The 17,578-nt window shown below is 37.7% G+C and overlaps 1 protein-coding gene across 1 annotated transcript; it reads right to left on the bottom strand.

Annotated features, from left to right (window-relative positions):
- Window positions 1-1,369: 1,369 nt before the first annotated feature.
- LOC593355 (calumenin-A) lies at window positions 1,370-12,598 on the bottom strand. The gene is made up of 6 exons (XM_030989486.1): window positions 12,124-12,598; window positions 9,975-10,056; window positions 9,129-9,240; window positions 7,119-7,358; window positions 4,325-4,518; window positions 1,370-2,910 (listed from the first exon to the last, which is right to left on the bottom strand). Exons 1-6 carry the CDS (start codon window positions 12,360-12,362, stop codon window positions 2,812-2,814), a joined length of 966 nt encoding a protein of 321 aa, XP_030845346.1. The 5' UTR covers window positions 12,363-12,598; the 3' UTR covers window positions 1,370-2,811.
- Window positions 12,599-17,578: the final 4,980 nt, after the last annotated feature.

Raw genomic sequence — 17,578 nt, 5'->3', positions numbered from 1 at the left:
GGGAAAGAAAAATTATTCCCACTTTTTATTGGTGTTGTTTTTAATTTGATTTTTTGATACTTTATGGGCAATTGAATGTTTATAACAACAGGTAAGTAACAAATTACAAGTAAATGAATCTATACATGCTATAAATGACATGTAAGAAAGTTTTGTACACCCCCCCCCCCCTCAATATGACATGCATATATATTGAAAGAGAGAGAGAGAGAGAGAGAGAGAGAGAGAGAATTAAACGTACAATTCGCCTTCCTCTTTCATAATTATTTCAAGAGAAATAGGCATTGCGACATTTTAAAACATGTCAAGAATACCCCACCCCCACCCTCTCTCTTTATTTTCCTTCTTTCCTTATTAACTCCACCTCCCTTCTCCCCCTTTCTAGCTCTATATCATCATAGAGCTATATACTTCTACCATATATTATCTCTATGCTATTATATAACTCTCTCTCTCTCCATCTCTCTCTTTCTCTCTCTCTCTCTCTCTCTCTCTCTCTCTCTCTTTCTATCTACCTTCCTACAATAAATATGCGGCTTTCACACCAGGCCCAGTACATTATATCGTATATCTTTCATTATTTTCCTTTTCACTGTTTTTCACTGCATCCAAAAAGATAAAATATTGATACCATTTCTGTTTGGAAACACACACGATCTCTATCCTTTTTCTCTCCCCTCTAGAATCTCTCTCAACACCCCCCACCCCCATTCTCTCTCTCGCTCGTCTTATTTCTGGCTATCTCTTCATCTATCCTCTTCTTTATGTCATCTCTTTCAATATGAGTACAGTTTGCCTAAACACATAGACCTTTCTTCTCTTCCCTCTACGTTTTTAAGACTCCCATCCTCACCTTTCTTTTTCCTCGTTCTCTCTCTCTCTCTCTCTCTCTCTCCCTCTATTTCTGGCTTCTTTTTCTGTATCCTCTACTTTGTGTCATCTCTTTCAATATGAGAACAGTTAGCCCAAACACACAAACCCTTTTTCTCTCCCCTCCACGTTTCTCAGACTCCCATCCCGACCTTTCTCTTCTTTCTTTTATGTCGTTCTCTCTCTCTCTCTCTCCTTCTATTTATGGCTTCTTTTTCTTTATCCTCTATTATTTTGATGTCATCTCTTTTAATATGAAAATAAGTTTGTCCAACACGCACCTTTCTTTACTCCCCCTCGACTTTTCTCAGACTCCCATCCCCCTCACAATTTTTCTCCTTCTCTCTCTCCCTCTCCCCTTCTCTCCTATCTGTCCTTGTTTGTCTCTCAATCACTGTTTCCCTCTTTCACATAAACGTAAAGTCCACCTCTTTCAATCTGAAGAAAACTATTAAATATAAAATTTGCAAATACACACAGAATGGAGGAACACAAGATCTTTCACTTTCCTGTTTTTATTAAAAATGATGGCAGGAATCGCTTGATTGTTTGGCAGTAAACCAAGTCTTGTGGCAAGTATTAAATCCTTCTTTTAAGTACAACATTACAAAACAATGTTGGCATTTTGGCAACAATGGCTAGCATAAATTACTTCACATTTGCCTATACAAAATAATGATGAGGAACTAACATGATATCGAGAGCTAGATGGGTGTTAACTATGTGTTGAAGTAAATGAGTTAACTCCTTTTTGGTTCTCAATAAACGTTATATTGCATAGTGTGGGCATAGTCTATATTTCACCCTGTAGTGAGAAAACAATCGTTCAAATTTATTTATACAACTTTATTTCTCATTTTTTCATAACCTTATTTTTTCTTTCAAGTTTCAAAATCAAATTCGTTTTAATCCCTTCAAGTTTTCAACAAAATTCTACTTTTACAAAAATGAACAACATAAAGTCAATACACATCAAAGTATAATTTGCTGATGAAAAATGGATCTCTGAAAAAAATCAAAAGATTGATGAAAACTATTCATAACAGAAACTAATGAATGTGACAATCTACTTGGAGAAAAAATCCTGATCGTAAATTCATAGAGATAAAATGCATACTGTACAGTGAAAAGCTGTCAGCCATATTGAATTGGTATTTCCAGACTCATTTTCTACATGTACATACATGTATATATCTGGCTTGCACAAAATCTTTAAGTATTACATTCCTTTGATGTTGTGTTTTCACAAGATCGCTTTTTGAGTTACAAAAACTCTTATGGCGCTGTCTAGATTTATTTTCTGACTAGTCCTATGTACTTGTTTCCATGTTTGATTGAGTTGATGACTACTCATGATCATTAATCTACCATATCAGAGAAAAGAGAAAATTATCATCAGATTCCAAGCAACAAAAAGGAAGAACTATCAGGCCTGTAAGACTGTGTTTTTTAGTAAATCAATCAATTAATCAAAAGTACTTTAAAGACAATACACAATGTAAATTATTCAGCATTAGTGATTCAACAAGAACTGTATCATTCCAAAACTTTGGGGTAGTTAGCTACTCACTCGCAGCAAAAAGTTTATGCTAAATCTAATAAAACTATGCATATATTCAATTGTACAAAACTGACATAGGTGGAAAAGAAAATATATAAACATCCTACATTCCTGCAAAAGTTTGTCTAATCTAAGCTAGGGTTCATTTGAAGAACCTTTTGAAAATGCCATCAGTTATTCTAAATGTTCACACAATGTTTAAAGGAACTACAATTTTAGAGCACCTTCAACTACAAGACCTGACCATACTCATAGTTATTGCATAGTATGAAATAATGTAGCACCAAGACGTGAAGCACTCCTTGAATAGTTTCCTTTGATCAAATGTACTGAAAAATAGTTGACTTTATTTAAATAGTTTGGGAAAATGATGTAGGGCGTTAGAATTCGTCGTGCCGGAGTTCCCCAAAGTTGGTAACCCTGCTTCCCACAAAGAGCTTGAAATGTAAGATCATCTCTTCTTTTGTAAGTTCGTTGTCCTGTAATAAACAAGAAGAAGAAGATTAAATGTAATTAAAAAAATTGAATTCCAAATTTCTATAGAACTTCAAATGTAATAGAAAAAATAGTGGACTTCTTTAAATAGTTTGGGAAATGGAAATATGAGGTAGGGCAAGTTCCAACTTTGATCAAAATTTTGGGATATTGTTGAATTTCGAGTATGGAAACAATCATTGAGATATTCACAATTGAGTGGATAAGCCATAAACAGAGGATAACTATACATAAGTGATAAATATATAATTGATAACAAACTGTGGACATAATTTTTCACCGATTTCATAAACTGGCATAACACTTATATCCAATGCTTTCTCAAAGCCTCTGTGAGTACAGTTAACTCTTCATAACTAAAATTAGCACAAGTGACATTTTCTTGAAGTCAAATTCATTTTTTTGACCAAACTACCAACTACCCACCAAAAATGTGTTTTAACACTACCCAAGTCGAGTTTAGCATTAGTCCAACTATTGTTTTGTGGTACCTTCAAATTCAACTCGGTCAGAATTATTTGTTTATTGGTTCTTGAAACCAGTGACAAAATACTGTACATATGTAATATTAAAGTCAATACATAAGTTTTTTTTTCTAAACCAAGAGGCTAAAAGTAACATAATAACCGTAACAGTAACACAATATAAAATGTAATAATAATATTATCCAAGAGATACATAAGATGCTTAGCCTCTGATAGAATTGAATCATAATGGGTTCACCTTATCATATAAGGTGCATGGTCTCTGATATATTATAAGGGTTATAATGGGTTCTGTTCACTAAAGAGTTACTACGATCCTCTTACCTTATTTTCATCTATCTCATACAAAAGATGCTTAGCCTCTGATAGAATAGGGTCATAATGGGTTTCTTACCTTATTTTCATCTGTCTCATCCATAAGATGTTTTGATATAATAGGGTCATAATGCGTTTCTTACCTTATTTTCAACTGTCTCATACATAAGATGCTTAGGCTCTGATAGAATAGGGTCATAATGGGTTTCTTACCTTATTTTCATCTGTCTCATCCATAAGATGTTTTGATATAATAGGGTCATAATGCGTTTCTTACCTTATTTTCATCTGTCTCATACATGAGATGCTTAGCCTCTGATATAATTGGGTCATATGGGATTCTTACCTTACTATCATATGATGATGCTTAGCTTTTGATAGAATGGCATAATGGGTTCACCTTACATGTCAGAGACCAATGGGTTCTGTTCACTAAAGAGTTACTACCAACCTCTTACCTTACTTTCATCTGTCCCATACATAAGATGCTTAGCCTCTGATAGAATGGGGTCATAATGGGTTCACCTTATCATATAAGGTGCTTGTTCTCTGACATATAAGGGTTATGTTCACTAAAGAGTTACTACCATCCTCTTACCTTATTTTCATCTGTCTCATACATCAAATGCTTAGCCTCTGATTCAATGGGGTCATAATGGGTTGGCATTATCCAGTCTCCAACTTCCTCATGGTTGAGTTTGCCATCACCGTCTTTGTCTCTGTACTCGGCGAAGCCCTTGCGTTCTGCTTCCACCCAATCAGGCATCTCACCCTGGCCATCCCAAAGGTCCTCTGTCAAAGGTCAAGTAAGAATTATTATTCTGCTTTAGTATCTATAACTGGCAATGCATGGATATTAATAATAATACTAACATGGATTTATATAGCGCTTAGTCATTATTATCCAGGTCATCTCCACTCCCTGGAGATATGATGCATGACGTACATTGAGATCTCACAAATCTTCCATGTACACAAAAAAAATTCAAAAAAACCCTTTTTTTATTTACATGAGAGAAAGGAAATGTTTAATAATAATAATAATAATAGCCTAATAATAGTCCACTCCAAATTTTATTAAACCGAAACGGAAATTCTTTTTGCCCAATTGATCGTGAGCCCGGCAGCCACTGAGCAGCGCCAGATCGACGTTGCTCTATCCCTTATCGTTGAACGCCAAACAAGGTAGCAACAACTCCCATCTTTTAACGTCTTTTGGTATGACGCGGCCGGGGTTCGAACCCACGACCTCCCGGTTGTGTGGCGGACGCTCTACTGACTGAGCCAACACTCCGGTAGTGATAGTGCTGTAACATCACGGATATCTCCAATTTCGCTTAACCGCCAGTCAAAACCAGACGGTTTTCGGTTAAACGATTTATAATTTTAGAAATGTCGGCAGCAAGCCAGGTCTGTGTTTAAAAACCCACGCGAGAAGGACTTTCATTTAACTGCGAGATGCAGTTAAAGGCGCTGATTTGTGTTTGTGAACTTGTCACAAATAATAGTAACAATGTCGTTTTTAGAAGAATGTGTAAGATCATGAATGCAAATTAAAAAAACAATAGAGGACCTAGGATAGAACCTTGTGGTACGCCATGTAATAGAAGAAAAATTGGAGGAATTATTATTATAAACTACATATTGAGATCTATCAGAAAGATTACTTTCAAACTTTCAAAGATGACAGACATATTTGAGTGTTGTTCTAGTTTCCAAGTGGGGAGTCAATACACCGATTACTGAGCTGGTAGACATTGCCAGGCATAGTGCCAGGTGGAGGGGCATAAATTGAAAATTAAAAAATTAAAAATAAAATATTAAAAAAATAAAAATAAAATAAAAAATATTAAAAAAACTGGAAAACGAAACCGCCCCCCCCCCCTACCAAAGAAAAAGAATATCCTGGGTGCTCAACAAAACAAATGGGAGAGCTCTCCATTGATGAAATCATGCCTCAGTCAAGAAAAACTTGTATAATATTAGTCCATGCTTTTGTCTCGACCCATATCGATTACTGTAATTCTTCTCTTTCTGGCCTCCCTCAGTCACATCTAGTCCCACTTCAAAGGGTACAGAATAGCGCTGCTCGGCTTGTGACTCTCTCGCGTAAATCAGAGCACATAACTCCAATATTGAACTCACTACATTGGCTTAAAATTCACCACCGCATATCCTTCAAAATTCTTCTCCTGTGCTACAAAGCTATCAATGGCTTAGCCCCCTCTTACCTTTCCGATCTCATATCCTTACGTTCCCGTACGTCGTCACGAACACTTCGTTCATCTTCCACATTACTGTTAACACCTGGACCCCGCACTAACACCCGGTATGGTGACCGCGCCTTTTCAGTTATTGCCCCCGCTCTCTGGAACAAACTGCCCGCCTTTATTCACTGCGCCCCCTCTGTATCTCAATTCAAATCTCTACTCAAAACCTATCTTTTCGAATTGTAAATTGCAGTTGTGCGTCGGTCAATGGAGGTGCGCACCATATTTGTCTTTATTTAGTTGATTGCCACTGTTTTTCTTACCTTATCTATGTTACTTTTGTATTTTTGCTTTTTCTTCTAATTTAATTCTACGGGTTATAGTCTTCTCTTAATCAGAACACTGTGCGCTTAGAAACATCAGTATTAAGCGCCTAATAAATGTTATGTATTATTATTATTATTATTATTAATATTGTTTACCAGTTTTTATCACAGGGGTGAAAGTGAGCACTAAAAGAAAAAGAAAAAATTTACCTCAGCCATCCACCCCTTGAGTAAACAGAAAAAGAGGATTTGGGTAAAAAAAAATGGCATCTAACAAAATCACCCCCTTTTGATAAAGAAAATAGGGAAAAATAAGGGGAAAATGAGGGGGAAATGAGGGGAAAATAAGGGGAAAATGGGGGTAAAATCTGTAAAAAAAAAATTAAGGAAACCCGATTTAAATTGGGTAATTATCAGGACTGTTATCAAAACTTTAACATAGTAGAACTAGTCATAGAGATAACAAAGACCAGATATGGGCAGTTTTTCAAAGACAATGTGTTGAACAATAAATTAACCTTCCCCCACAATCAGTGCCTATTGTTTTATACCAATCTGCATGTGTGGCAAACGTGCGACCGTGCTAATCAGCACCAACGGCAAGCAAAAGGGCAACATTAATAATAAACTTTGAAGCCCATCTGCACTAGTTTGGCCAGGGGGAATTAGACCTCCCTGCAAGATCATTGAAAGGTGGTTATCTCTTCAAATCAGCTCTCAATCAACATAAGAAAAAGGGGATCATGGGGACCAACAGGCACCGATTAGGCATTGTTTGCTATTACAGAGGGCGCAAGTAGGTATAAGTAGTACAGTGGGGCTTTAATCAAAAAGAGGGAAAATTAGGACTACTCACTCATGAACTCATCAAAGTTGACGTAACCATCTCCGTCCTTGTCTATATCTTCAATGGTCTCTGCGATGGCGACGTCCTTCATGTGGAGTTTCTCCCTAGGCCACTCAAAGGCCATGTACTCCTCCCGGTCCAGGGCTTCGTCTCGGTTCTGGTCGGCCAAGGACCAACGGGCCTTGTCCTGTCGTACCTTCTTTCTGAAGTCCAGGGTCTTGTCTTCTTGCATTGTGATCAGCTTTTCCACTAGTGATGGAAAGAGACAGAGAGACAATTTTTGTTACAAAATAACTCTATCATCATCATCATCACCACCATCACCATCTTCATAATCATCAGGGCTTCAGACCAATGGGCCTTGTCCTGTAGTGTCTTCTTGCAGAAATCCATGGTCATATCTTTCTACATTGTGACCCCCTTCTCCACTACCGAGAGATGGAACCAGATAAAGAAATAATGATGATGATTATCATCATCATCATTATTTTTATCTTGCAAATTTGCTGCAATATCTCTCCCTAGGAGCAGTAGTATTATGAAGCTCGTATTTTTATTGTAATATAGTGACATAGAACGTATAGCAGAGAGAGAGCAACATATTTTGCAGCGATTAGTTCTCTTTAACCCATAGCCGATTAGCCTTAAAATGTCTCCTTACAGATTATCTTATGATCCAGTATGCTTCAAAATATCTCCTCTATAGACGAGTAGAAAAAGTACAAATAATGTCAACTCTTTTTCCAATGCAGAGCATTGTGCCTAGTGCTGTAAGTCAGACGCTATGTTCGTGTTCGGTTCGGTTCGGCAGAGTTCGGCAATTTTTCACCCGAACTTGGTTCGGTTCGGGGTTCGGTAATATAATAGCAAGCAGCGTTATAGCCACGGCGGTCGGCACTGGGCGGGCTGGCTGGCCTGCCGGGCCTGACCAGCACGGAGGTCTTCTGCACACTGCTTCCGACCAGCACGAATTTCACATTAAAAAACTGCTTTAAACATAATTATTTGTGAAGAAAAATACTACTTACATTTGTAAAGAAAAATACTACTTACATTTGTATTTCGGTCTTGAATCGTGTTTTATTTTCAATTTTAAAAGAATCATATTTTCAATTTGTCAATAAATGATATTTTTTAAAGATTTTCCGAGACGGTTGTTGTCTAATGTTAGAGTCATGAAAGCTGCCATCTTGAATGGCTCGTCAATAACTGTTTTTTATAAGTTTTTATTTTCAATACGAAAAATATAAAATCCATATTTTTCCTGAATAAATAAATACCATACTATAATATATATTTATTTCATTATTTTAATTGTAAAATTTGTCCGATATTGTTACAATTAAAATATTAATTTTTTGTTGAATGGGTTTGAGCTGAAGTTGTTTTGATCACGCACATGTATTCTTGTTTATGGCTTGCGATCGCGACGTAGCGTGGTCAGGACTTGGGATTTAAATGACGCCAGTGAAGTCGCGCCCACCACTGGATAGGCATAAATCACAAAGGCGGAAAATGGGAAAAAAGTAAATATAAAATGAGCAATCATGACATGAAAATTAGGTACGAAATGACTAGTGTATTAGCTTGCAAAAACGTTTACATTTTTCTGCCGAACATCCGAACCAGGCCTTTGCGTTCGGTTCGGTTCGGTTCGGTTCGGAAGTGCCATGTTCGGCGAACTTCCGTTCGGTTCGGCGGTTCGGTTACAGCACTAATTGTGCCCCTCTCAAATACAAGCTATTTAATTGAAACTAATCATTTAATTCTTTAGATTGGCAATGTGAGGTTAAAGAAAAAATATGATTTTAATGCACAAGTTGGCTTTTTCTTTTCAGGTACATTTTGTAACTGTTCACATTGGCTCATCTAATAAACAATCTTATCATCTTCAAACTATGAAGGCGAGAAGTGTAATATTAACTGTTGCCATTTTGAGGAGGGAATCCTAATGAGTTAAAAACAAGCAAAAGAATCTGAACTGCTATTTGTTAACAGACAACAAGGCAGATGACTCACGTGGAAGTCCGCTGTAGGTCGTATGGTTGTATTCTGCCCATGTCAAGAGGTCATCGCCATTCATATTGTGAGCCTTGAAGAGTCTGTCCAGCTCGCCATAGAGTACAGAATTCTGTAGAAAAGGAAGCAATAAAACAGGGAATAACCGTAGTAATAGGGTGCTGAACAAATATTTACCAAGATATCATGTGTGTGCACAGAGTTTAGAGGTGTCTTGGTTGAGTGGATATGTCACCGAACTGTGGATCACAAGGTCCGCGGTTCGAGTCCTGCCGCGGCTCTAATGTCCTTTGGCAAGACATTATCTACATTTGCCACACTCAACCCAGGTGAGGTAAATGGGTACCTGGTAGGATTATTCCTTGAAATGCACTAGTGCACTAATAACGGCTGCCGGAGCTATTAAAAGCTAGGGTAATGATTTCAAAAGCTCTTTGGAAGTGCATAGAGACATTATACTTTGTTAAGCGCTATACAAGAATGGAGTGCAATGCATTATCCTTATTATTGAAATTTAAAAATCAAAATGAAAATACAGTTTTCTCCTCTTCACATGTACGTTCTACCCAATACATATCGCACTAATTAATGCACGCAGAACTTACAGGAGCCGCTTCTACACATAAAGCTTTACGCAGGGGGAACAAGGTTATATCTACCATGTAAACATATACATGATCCAGTTAACTGTGCCCCGTAACATGAAGGTTTGTGAATAATTGCAAATTTGAAATAACGATCCTGATTGGTAAATTGGCACCCTTGTTAACCTTATGTTCATGCAACGATAGTCTTGATTGGCCAATACTATTTTACAATTGAACTCGGCATCCTATGAATACTTACAGTCTGAATTTCAATCCAGGCGCTGAGCTCTGATTCGCTGATTGATCCATTTTTATTTAAGTCTACCCTGTCAAATAGCTGCCTGTAAAATAGTTGAAAAACTTTGAAAATTTAAAATGGTGCAGAAAAAGTATAAAAAAAACGAGTTAGGAGAGCAATTTAATGAATTTATCCAGGGAAAGCTCAATAAAAACTATGATAAGATTTTTTTAAAGGACAAAGACATGCTACAAAAAATAAATTTCTTATTTATTAAGTAAATTAAAAACAGATTTTGAGAATTAAGTAAGTTTAACATTTCTTTCTCATTGATTGTCAGTTGATATGAAGGGACATACCAATGTCTGAACTGTTCATCGATCTAGCCAACTGGGGGCCGTTTCTCGAAACCAACTCCATGACAGTCATATCTTTGTCGGCGACCTACGGAGATGTCATGAAGCGGATAAACCGTTTCACAAAGCCATGACAGACATGATATCGATATATCGCGATACTAGCAGCTCAAGAACATAGTCTTTGTCACGATCCATTTGATTTACCAAGAATAACCCAAAACAAGTTTTGGGGCTAAAATTGTTCAAAAAGAAATATATACATATAAATTCTCCTAAAATAAATAATAAATAGTGTCATTATCATATTTACATCATCAAACGATTTGCATATTTCTGTAAAGATTCTTAAATTGAAGAAAAACCGGTGAGTGTTTTTTTTTTGACAGTCGAATCAAAAGTTAGTTGAAGGATACCGTATTGTGATAGTTTATCAATACGTACTTCTTTGTTTATTGTGACGAGGAATTTTAGGCAAAATGTCTTTTCTCAGCCAGTTTTTATTCTAGAGTCTCATAAATACTCGTTATATAATTGATTTTATATTGAAAATATAATTTGGAAGAAGTAATTAGAGAGGGAATAATAATGCACATAGGCCCCAAAGGTATGACGGTATCCTAAGAAAAGACTATGGATCGACTATGGAAAACGGTGTGTAACATTCTTACCTCTCTTATTTATATGTTATAGTTTAATGATTTGTGATTTAATGTTTATATTCAGCTTTTTAAAGTTTCTGTATAATTTGTATTCTCACTTTTGTACATTTGCATTTCGCATCCCAGAGACTTACGTACCGAACTCGTCTATATTTTTCTCAAAATGATAGTGAAACTAATCGTCCATTTCGCGGCCCATGGAATGGCAACGAACCAGGCGCGTAGCCAGGGGGGGCGGTGGGGGCGGTCGCCCCCCCCCAAAACGCCGGCCAAAAAAAAAGAGAGAGAAAGAGAAGAAAAAAAAGAAAGAGGACGTAGGAAGAAAAAGGGAAAAGGAGTCGAGAACGGTACAATGAATCGTCAAAGCTTCCGCGCTTCGCGCGGGAAGGGGGAAACTGAGTTCAAATTAAGAAATATGAGTCAGAAAAGGTACAACGAATCGTCTTCTTTCTCTAATAATTTAATGAAACGTCAAAGCTTTGCGCGAGAGAGGGGAGGGACTGAATTCAGACAAGGATTATGAGTCGAGAAAGGTACAACGAATCGTCTTCTTTCAAAGCTTCCGCGCTTCGCGCGGGAGGGGGGAAACTCCCCCCTCCCTGCACCCACCCCCCTAGGGAGCGCGCTTCGCGCGCTCTTTAAGTGATTCGCACGCTTCGCGTGCTCACTACCGCCCCCCCTAAAATGAAATCCTGGCTACGCGCTTGCAACAAACTGACTTGTGATGGCGCTTTACAGCAATTAAAAAGATATGACAGGTTCAGAGCAGTGACAACTCGCTTGTCGCTCATCTTGGCAAAGACGGCTTCGTGAAACACTTAGCTGACAAGTTGCGTGACAGTGGCGAGATGTCGTTGATCTTGTAGTTATGACGGTTTCGAGAAACGGCCCCCTGATGTCTGATGAACATGATGAATGACTGGCATGATGTCACAAAAGGCATTGCTTTTGGAGGTTTTTTTTATAGGGGTGGAGCTTAGCAGGTAGAACAAAAGTAATAGAAAAAACGATATGAAATATATGACATAATGTACATCAAAAAGTGACAAAAGATATGTGATATATACATTATTACATTTACAGATCAACAAAAGTCAACATGAATTTCTAATTTAGTCACCCTTAATTTATATCTAAAATGAGGTGCCTTACCCTAATTTTTCTTTGCTCTCTTCTGGACTCAAATTGGTGAATTTCTTGGCCTCCTCCTCGCCTAGGAAAGCGTCGTGATCATAGTCTGGGTTGTGTTTTCCATGCTCATCAAAATGAGCCTGATCGCTCAATTTCGTTTCTTGCTTCACTCGGCTACTCCCCTCGTGATCGCTCGGTTTACAAACTGCGAGAGAGATGACCACGGCCACAACGTATGCAAACAATACACTCTTCATCATTGCGATTCGATTGAGTGAACACTTTCAAAACTTTACGCAAAGAATTCACGCTGTTGCACAAAAGTTTCAGAAGAAACTTCTCGACTTTTACAAGAGCTGGTAAGTTTTGTGTCTTCTACACGGAAAACTCGAGCTTAATTTTCCTCAAAATGATGAATTTTATCACGATCACCGTCGAATTTATGTGCTGGCATCCGGAGTCGCTCTGGCCCTCTAAGCTGACGTGGCGGTGTAGAATTTACTGGTGTTTGTGGAGGTACAGGTGCACTGACAGCTGATCATTGATTGACCAATCAGATAACGTTTCCAGGGGGCTCAATGAAATCAGCCAATCATCGATCTCCTATCATACGAAACCTTACATGGCGAAAGTGCGATAAGTTTCAGTACGTGTCCGTTGATTGGATAGAACATGCCAAGTCAACAATTTTTGGTAAGTTATTACACGTGGACTTAGCTGTCTCAGAATCTAAGCACACGTGGACATGTATTATTATTGTTTTGTACCAGTAGTCTTTTGCTCAGGAAATCCTAATTCCCACAGTCAAAAGGCCCTTCTTGTTTTGTGGGGATGGGCAAGGGGTGCAAATTACATGACACTTCCTGTGTTTCTATAGACTTACTTACTAAAACGTTACCATTCTAATTTAGTGTAATACATGCATTATATCTACACAAAAAAATAAAATTATTTAACTGGATCTTTTAAGTTGTAGGGATATAAACTTATTTGGGGGATTGCATAATTATGCTGATATTGAAATGGGGGTAATGAAAGAAAGATGATTGCAAAGCTCTAGGCCCTATGTTTTTCTCAATTTTCAATGTGCCCCTATACATGTATCCACCCCCCCCCCCTGTAGCCTAGATCTTTACTATAACGTTATCGCCCCCCCCCCCTCTCTCTGTCTCTCTCTCTCTCTCTCTCTCTATCTGGTCTTTCTTTTTTGTCAGCCTTATAACAGTGGATCACAATATTGGCGTACAACTTTGAATATATAGGTCGAAGAAATTTGTCCCACATGAAATAAAGAGAACAAATTAGTTGTGGATATCACTAGGCCTATATGTACTGGTCCATATCTATTTTTTCCCGATTTGAATTAAATTCAGATAAATGATTCATGATGGGATTTGCATGTGTTGGAATACTAGTACAGCGGCATACACTTAGAGAGATATGCATGCATGTATCAATAACGATGATAAAATCTTTGAGTTGTCCCTCTTGTCTTTGGCATTTTGCAATCGGCTAATCAAAAAATAATATCAACATTGCTTTTCTTGTTATTTCATTTCAGACAGACACTTCTTGCTGAATTTCCTCGCAGCTCGCAGCATGAATTTCGATTCAAACGTATGACCTCTGTCTTTTGTTTGTTTCTGTCCAATCCCTATTTATTTCATTGTCTTGTAACTGCTGGGAGTTTAGTACACGTCAGCGTAAGAGAGTGAGAATGTTCTGGAGAGTATAGTGACCTCTACGTCGAGGAAAGGTCATTTATGTTTCAAACCGCAGAGGAAGAACTGGCAAGGCTAGAATTGGAAATAAAATTAACTATAATTTGCAGACCTGCTAACGATTTAAAAACATGTTTGTAGTTGATGTTGTATTGTCACGTTCATGATGCAACTCAAGCAGTCGGTACCCAACTCAAATTTAGGCAACATTTTAACTTACTCTTCGAGGCTTTTATCTTTTACACCAGGAATGTGCACAGTTGCTATAGTATGGCTTTTATAGTTCGATCTTATTTGAGCCTGCCTAATCACCTCCCCGCCCTCTTTTCCAGAACTTCATATCGATACATTGGCGTATATCAGCCGGATGGCCAAGGGCTACTGCCTCGCCCCCAAGATTCTGACGATCCCAATTATAACATAAGCAACCATCTTACATTAATTAATACATTTATTTATTTGTTTATTTGTTTATATCTTAATGTAATATTTTTTTGTTTTATTATGTATTTATCTATTTATTTATTCATAAACATTTTATAACCTACCGATCGTTTCACTGGTTTATTGCCGTTTGTATTACAACCAGCTCGTCTAGTCGTCTATTCACATGTGGTCTACATGCAACTACTCTCTTCTGCATGGTCTAAATAATCATTTTGTCTATTTATTATTATATCCTGCATCAAAAATTTGTTGGCTTTTGATTGGTTGATAGCTCGTCACATGACCAGAAATATTTGACCTAATTTTAGAAAGCACTAAATGAGAGTACTATTTTGGTTTAGTATTTGGGAGTTGGAAAAAAAATGAGATTTTTTTTTTTTTTTAATTGAATTAATTTTTTTTTTCAAATCTTAATTTAATGAAAACAAAATATTTAAAATCTTTTTAGATAAAAATTGACATATTTCTTGTTCTAAATTACTTTCCCCAAAAATGTTTTTATTTCTTTTATTTTTATTTTTTAAATTAATTTGTTATGCAGGATATAAAACAAATATACCATGCCTTCTATTCGAGGTACTGGTTAAACAATGGGCCTCGGTGACTCCAAAAGTACTATTTGCTTCGGGCTGCGCCCCTCAGCAAATAGTAGGCTACTATTGGAGTCACCTCTTGCGCATAGTTTTAACCAGAACCTCTCAAGGCAGTGTATATTTGTATAATATTGGACGCGACCTATTGGAAAAGATCTCATGACCCCTTAAGCTTTTTTTGTGAGTTTCAATGCCCGAACGAACAATGGAGATATTTACAGCATGCACTCACTTACATATAACAATACAAACGAATTGTTATCAAACGAAATGTTGTCTTTTGCTAAGGAATGCAGAGTGTGGAAATCCCGGGGATGTCGTACTGGATCCAACAAGATCAGATGTGACAAAGATAACTGATTCATGAATACAACAACAAATATGGACTAGAAATGCAATCGTGTCACAACGATGTGCGTGCAATGACGCCATGTTTCTACGTGTGAAACGAAAGAGCCCTATCCAGAGCAATTTGTACGAAGTCTGTAGCTTCTGTGATATTGGAGATAGGTAGGGCGAAAGAAAGGCCTCAACAGTGACCTTGATGGGATGGTAGTGACTATGCCTACGAAGTTTGAAAGAAATTGGGATAGGGGAAAGGACGTAGAAAGGGCTCGCAAGCACTGCGTGCAAAAACCAAGGGGATTTGGTGCATGTTCGTCAGTGCAATCAAGATCGTTCTGGGGGTCAAAAGCGTGAACCCGAAATGCCCCATAGACAATGCGTGTAATGCATGAGCGGAAAACGTACAGGATCTGTATTATGACCGGAGTTAAATTGTTTTCTCTCTCTCTCTTTATGTCTCTTTATGGGCCGTATTTGGTATCATTAGAAAGAGAATTTCATGATTGTTATTGTAAACCACTCTCTTTTTTTCTATGATAATCCTATCGAAACACGTGATGTAAAATAGATTTATAGGACAAAATGGCGTCTTAAATGGCCCCATTGACCAATTTTAAAAATCCGGCCATGAGGTGCCCTGCGTATTGCAACTCGGCATGTCACTGCAAATTTTCAAGGAAAAAAAAGGACGTTTAAGGGGCAAAAAGCAGTCTGAAAAAATGACGTCATAGCCGATACGTGTTAGATTCGGGCGGAAACTCGGCGGAATTCGTGTAGTGACCTTTGTTCAAATGCGATTTATTCACAATTTTGTGTGTGAACATATACTATACTTGGTATCATTCGAAAGGGCATTTCATTGCGGTCAGTTTGACACCATTTTTATCTTCGCGCAATGTATTGCACGCATTAAACGCGCTATTACGTAATGCATAGTAAATTCATCATTTTTGGCGATAACTTTGCGCTGACATTTTCGAAATTTACCAAACTTGACAGACAGTTGTCACGTATAATGATACATATGTCTGCAAAGTTTCATTGATGTAGGTATAACGATCGCCATTTTAGAGCAAGTTGAAGTTATTTCTCAATTTTCTTGAAAATGGCGAATTTGGAGGGCATTTTTCGCAAAGTCGGTCAGTGTTAGGGTATATAATTTTGTATATGGCTGGAAAGGGCATATCTTCAAGTATCTAAATCCAAAAAAGGGTACGGATTTGCCAAGCCATAATGGAGATACGGCCACAGAGAGAAAGCCAATTCCCAGAACTTTAGAGGGCGCTATTTATGTTTTGCAAAGCCATTGGGGCGTCAAATTTAGCAGGGCTATGTGCAATTATGAGATTAAGATACTGTAAGATTTAAATACAAAACGGAATTTATATGAGAAATTTATGGCAGTTTTAGATTATTTAGGGGTCAATTTCTCAAGAATTTGAGAGATTTTTGACGGAGTCGGTTTCAGATTTGAATTTTGAGTACGAAGATGGCATTTTGAAGGTCAGGTTATTTGTCGCAGATGAAAGAACACCTCTTAGACTATCTAGAGGAATTTGTTAGAAGTTTGTAGGGTCTAGGATAGTGGAGATAGGAAGGAAGATAGAAAGGCCTTAAAATGGACCAGAAACGGACAAAATGGCGCCTGGACGGTTATGCATGAGTGATTTCGAGAATCGAAGAATGTAGTGACCTTGATGAGATGTTAGAGACTATGCCTATGAAATTTGAAAGGAAAAGGACATGAGGAAAGCACCTAACTAGGAATAACAAGCACTACGTGCAAAACGAATGGGATTCCGGACGACAAGAAGAAGAAGAGGAAGAGGAAGAAGAAGTAAGAATATTAATAAGAAGAATGTGAACGAAAACAAGGCAATGACGAAGGTCGTCATTGCAATTAATGGGGCAGAATGTGAACGAAAACAAGGCAATGACGAAGGTTCGTCATTGCAATAAGTTTAGGGAATCTGACATTTTCCGGCCCTCAGACCTTCAAGCCAAAATATCGAGTGGACCGCTGGGAAAACACCCCCCCCCCCCCCCAAATTCCTTTGGCCAGCCCGCCTCTATACTAACTGTAATATGGGGAATAGTTCTTGGAATGACTGTGTCCTTTCAAAGAAGACTGTAAAGATATAAAAAGTAAACGTATATAAATACTAGAAATGCAATCGTGTCGCAACGATGTGCGTGCAATGACGCCATGTTTCTACGTGTCAAAGGAAAGAGCTTCTCTCGGACTATCCAGAGCAATTTGTACGAAGTCTGTAGCTTCTGTAATATTGGAGATAGGTAGGGCGAAAGAAAGGCCTCAACAGTGACCTTGATGGGATGGTAGTGACTATGCCTACGAAGTTTGAAAGAAAT

This window comes from Strongylocentrotus purpuratus, unplaced genomic scaffold (genome assembly GCF_000002235.5).
Source record: "Strongylocentrotus purpuratus isolate Spur 01 unplaced genomic scaffold, Spur_5.0 spur5_scaffold_18, whole genome shotgun sequence".
NCBI classification, from domain to species: Eukaryota; Metazoa; Echinodermata; class Echinoidea; order Camarodonta; family Strongylocentrotidae; genus Strongylocentrotus; species Strongylocentrotus purpuratus.
The sequence above is the reverse complement of the archived record's forward strand: the minus strand, read 5'-3'. Positions and strand labels throughout refer to the sequence as shown.

Bases quoted from the DNA above. Each gene is read 5' to 3' on its own strand.
- LOC593355 (XM_030989486.1), bottom strand. From the start codon at position 12,362: ATGATGAAGAGTGTATTGTTTGCATACGTTGTGGCCGTGGTCATCTCT. The intron at 7,359-9,128 runs GTGAGTCATCTG...TTCCATCACTAG, and splicing joins GACCTACAGCGGACTTCCAC to TGGAAAAGCTGATCACAATG. The intron at 4,519-7,118 runs GTGAGTAGTCCT...GACCTTTGACAG, and splicing joins CAACTTTGATGAGTTCATGA to AGGACCTTTGGGATGGCCAG.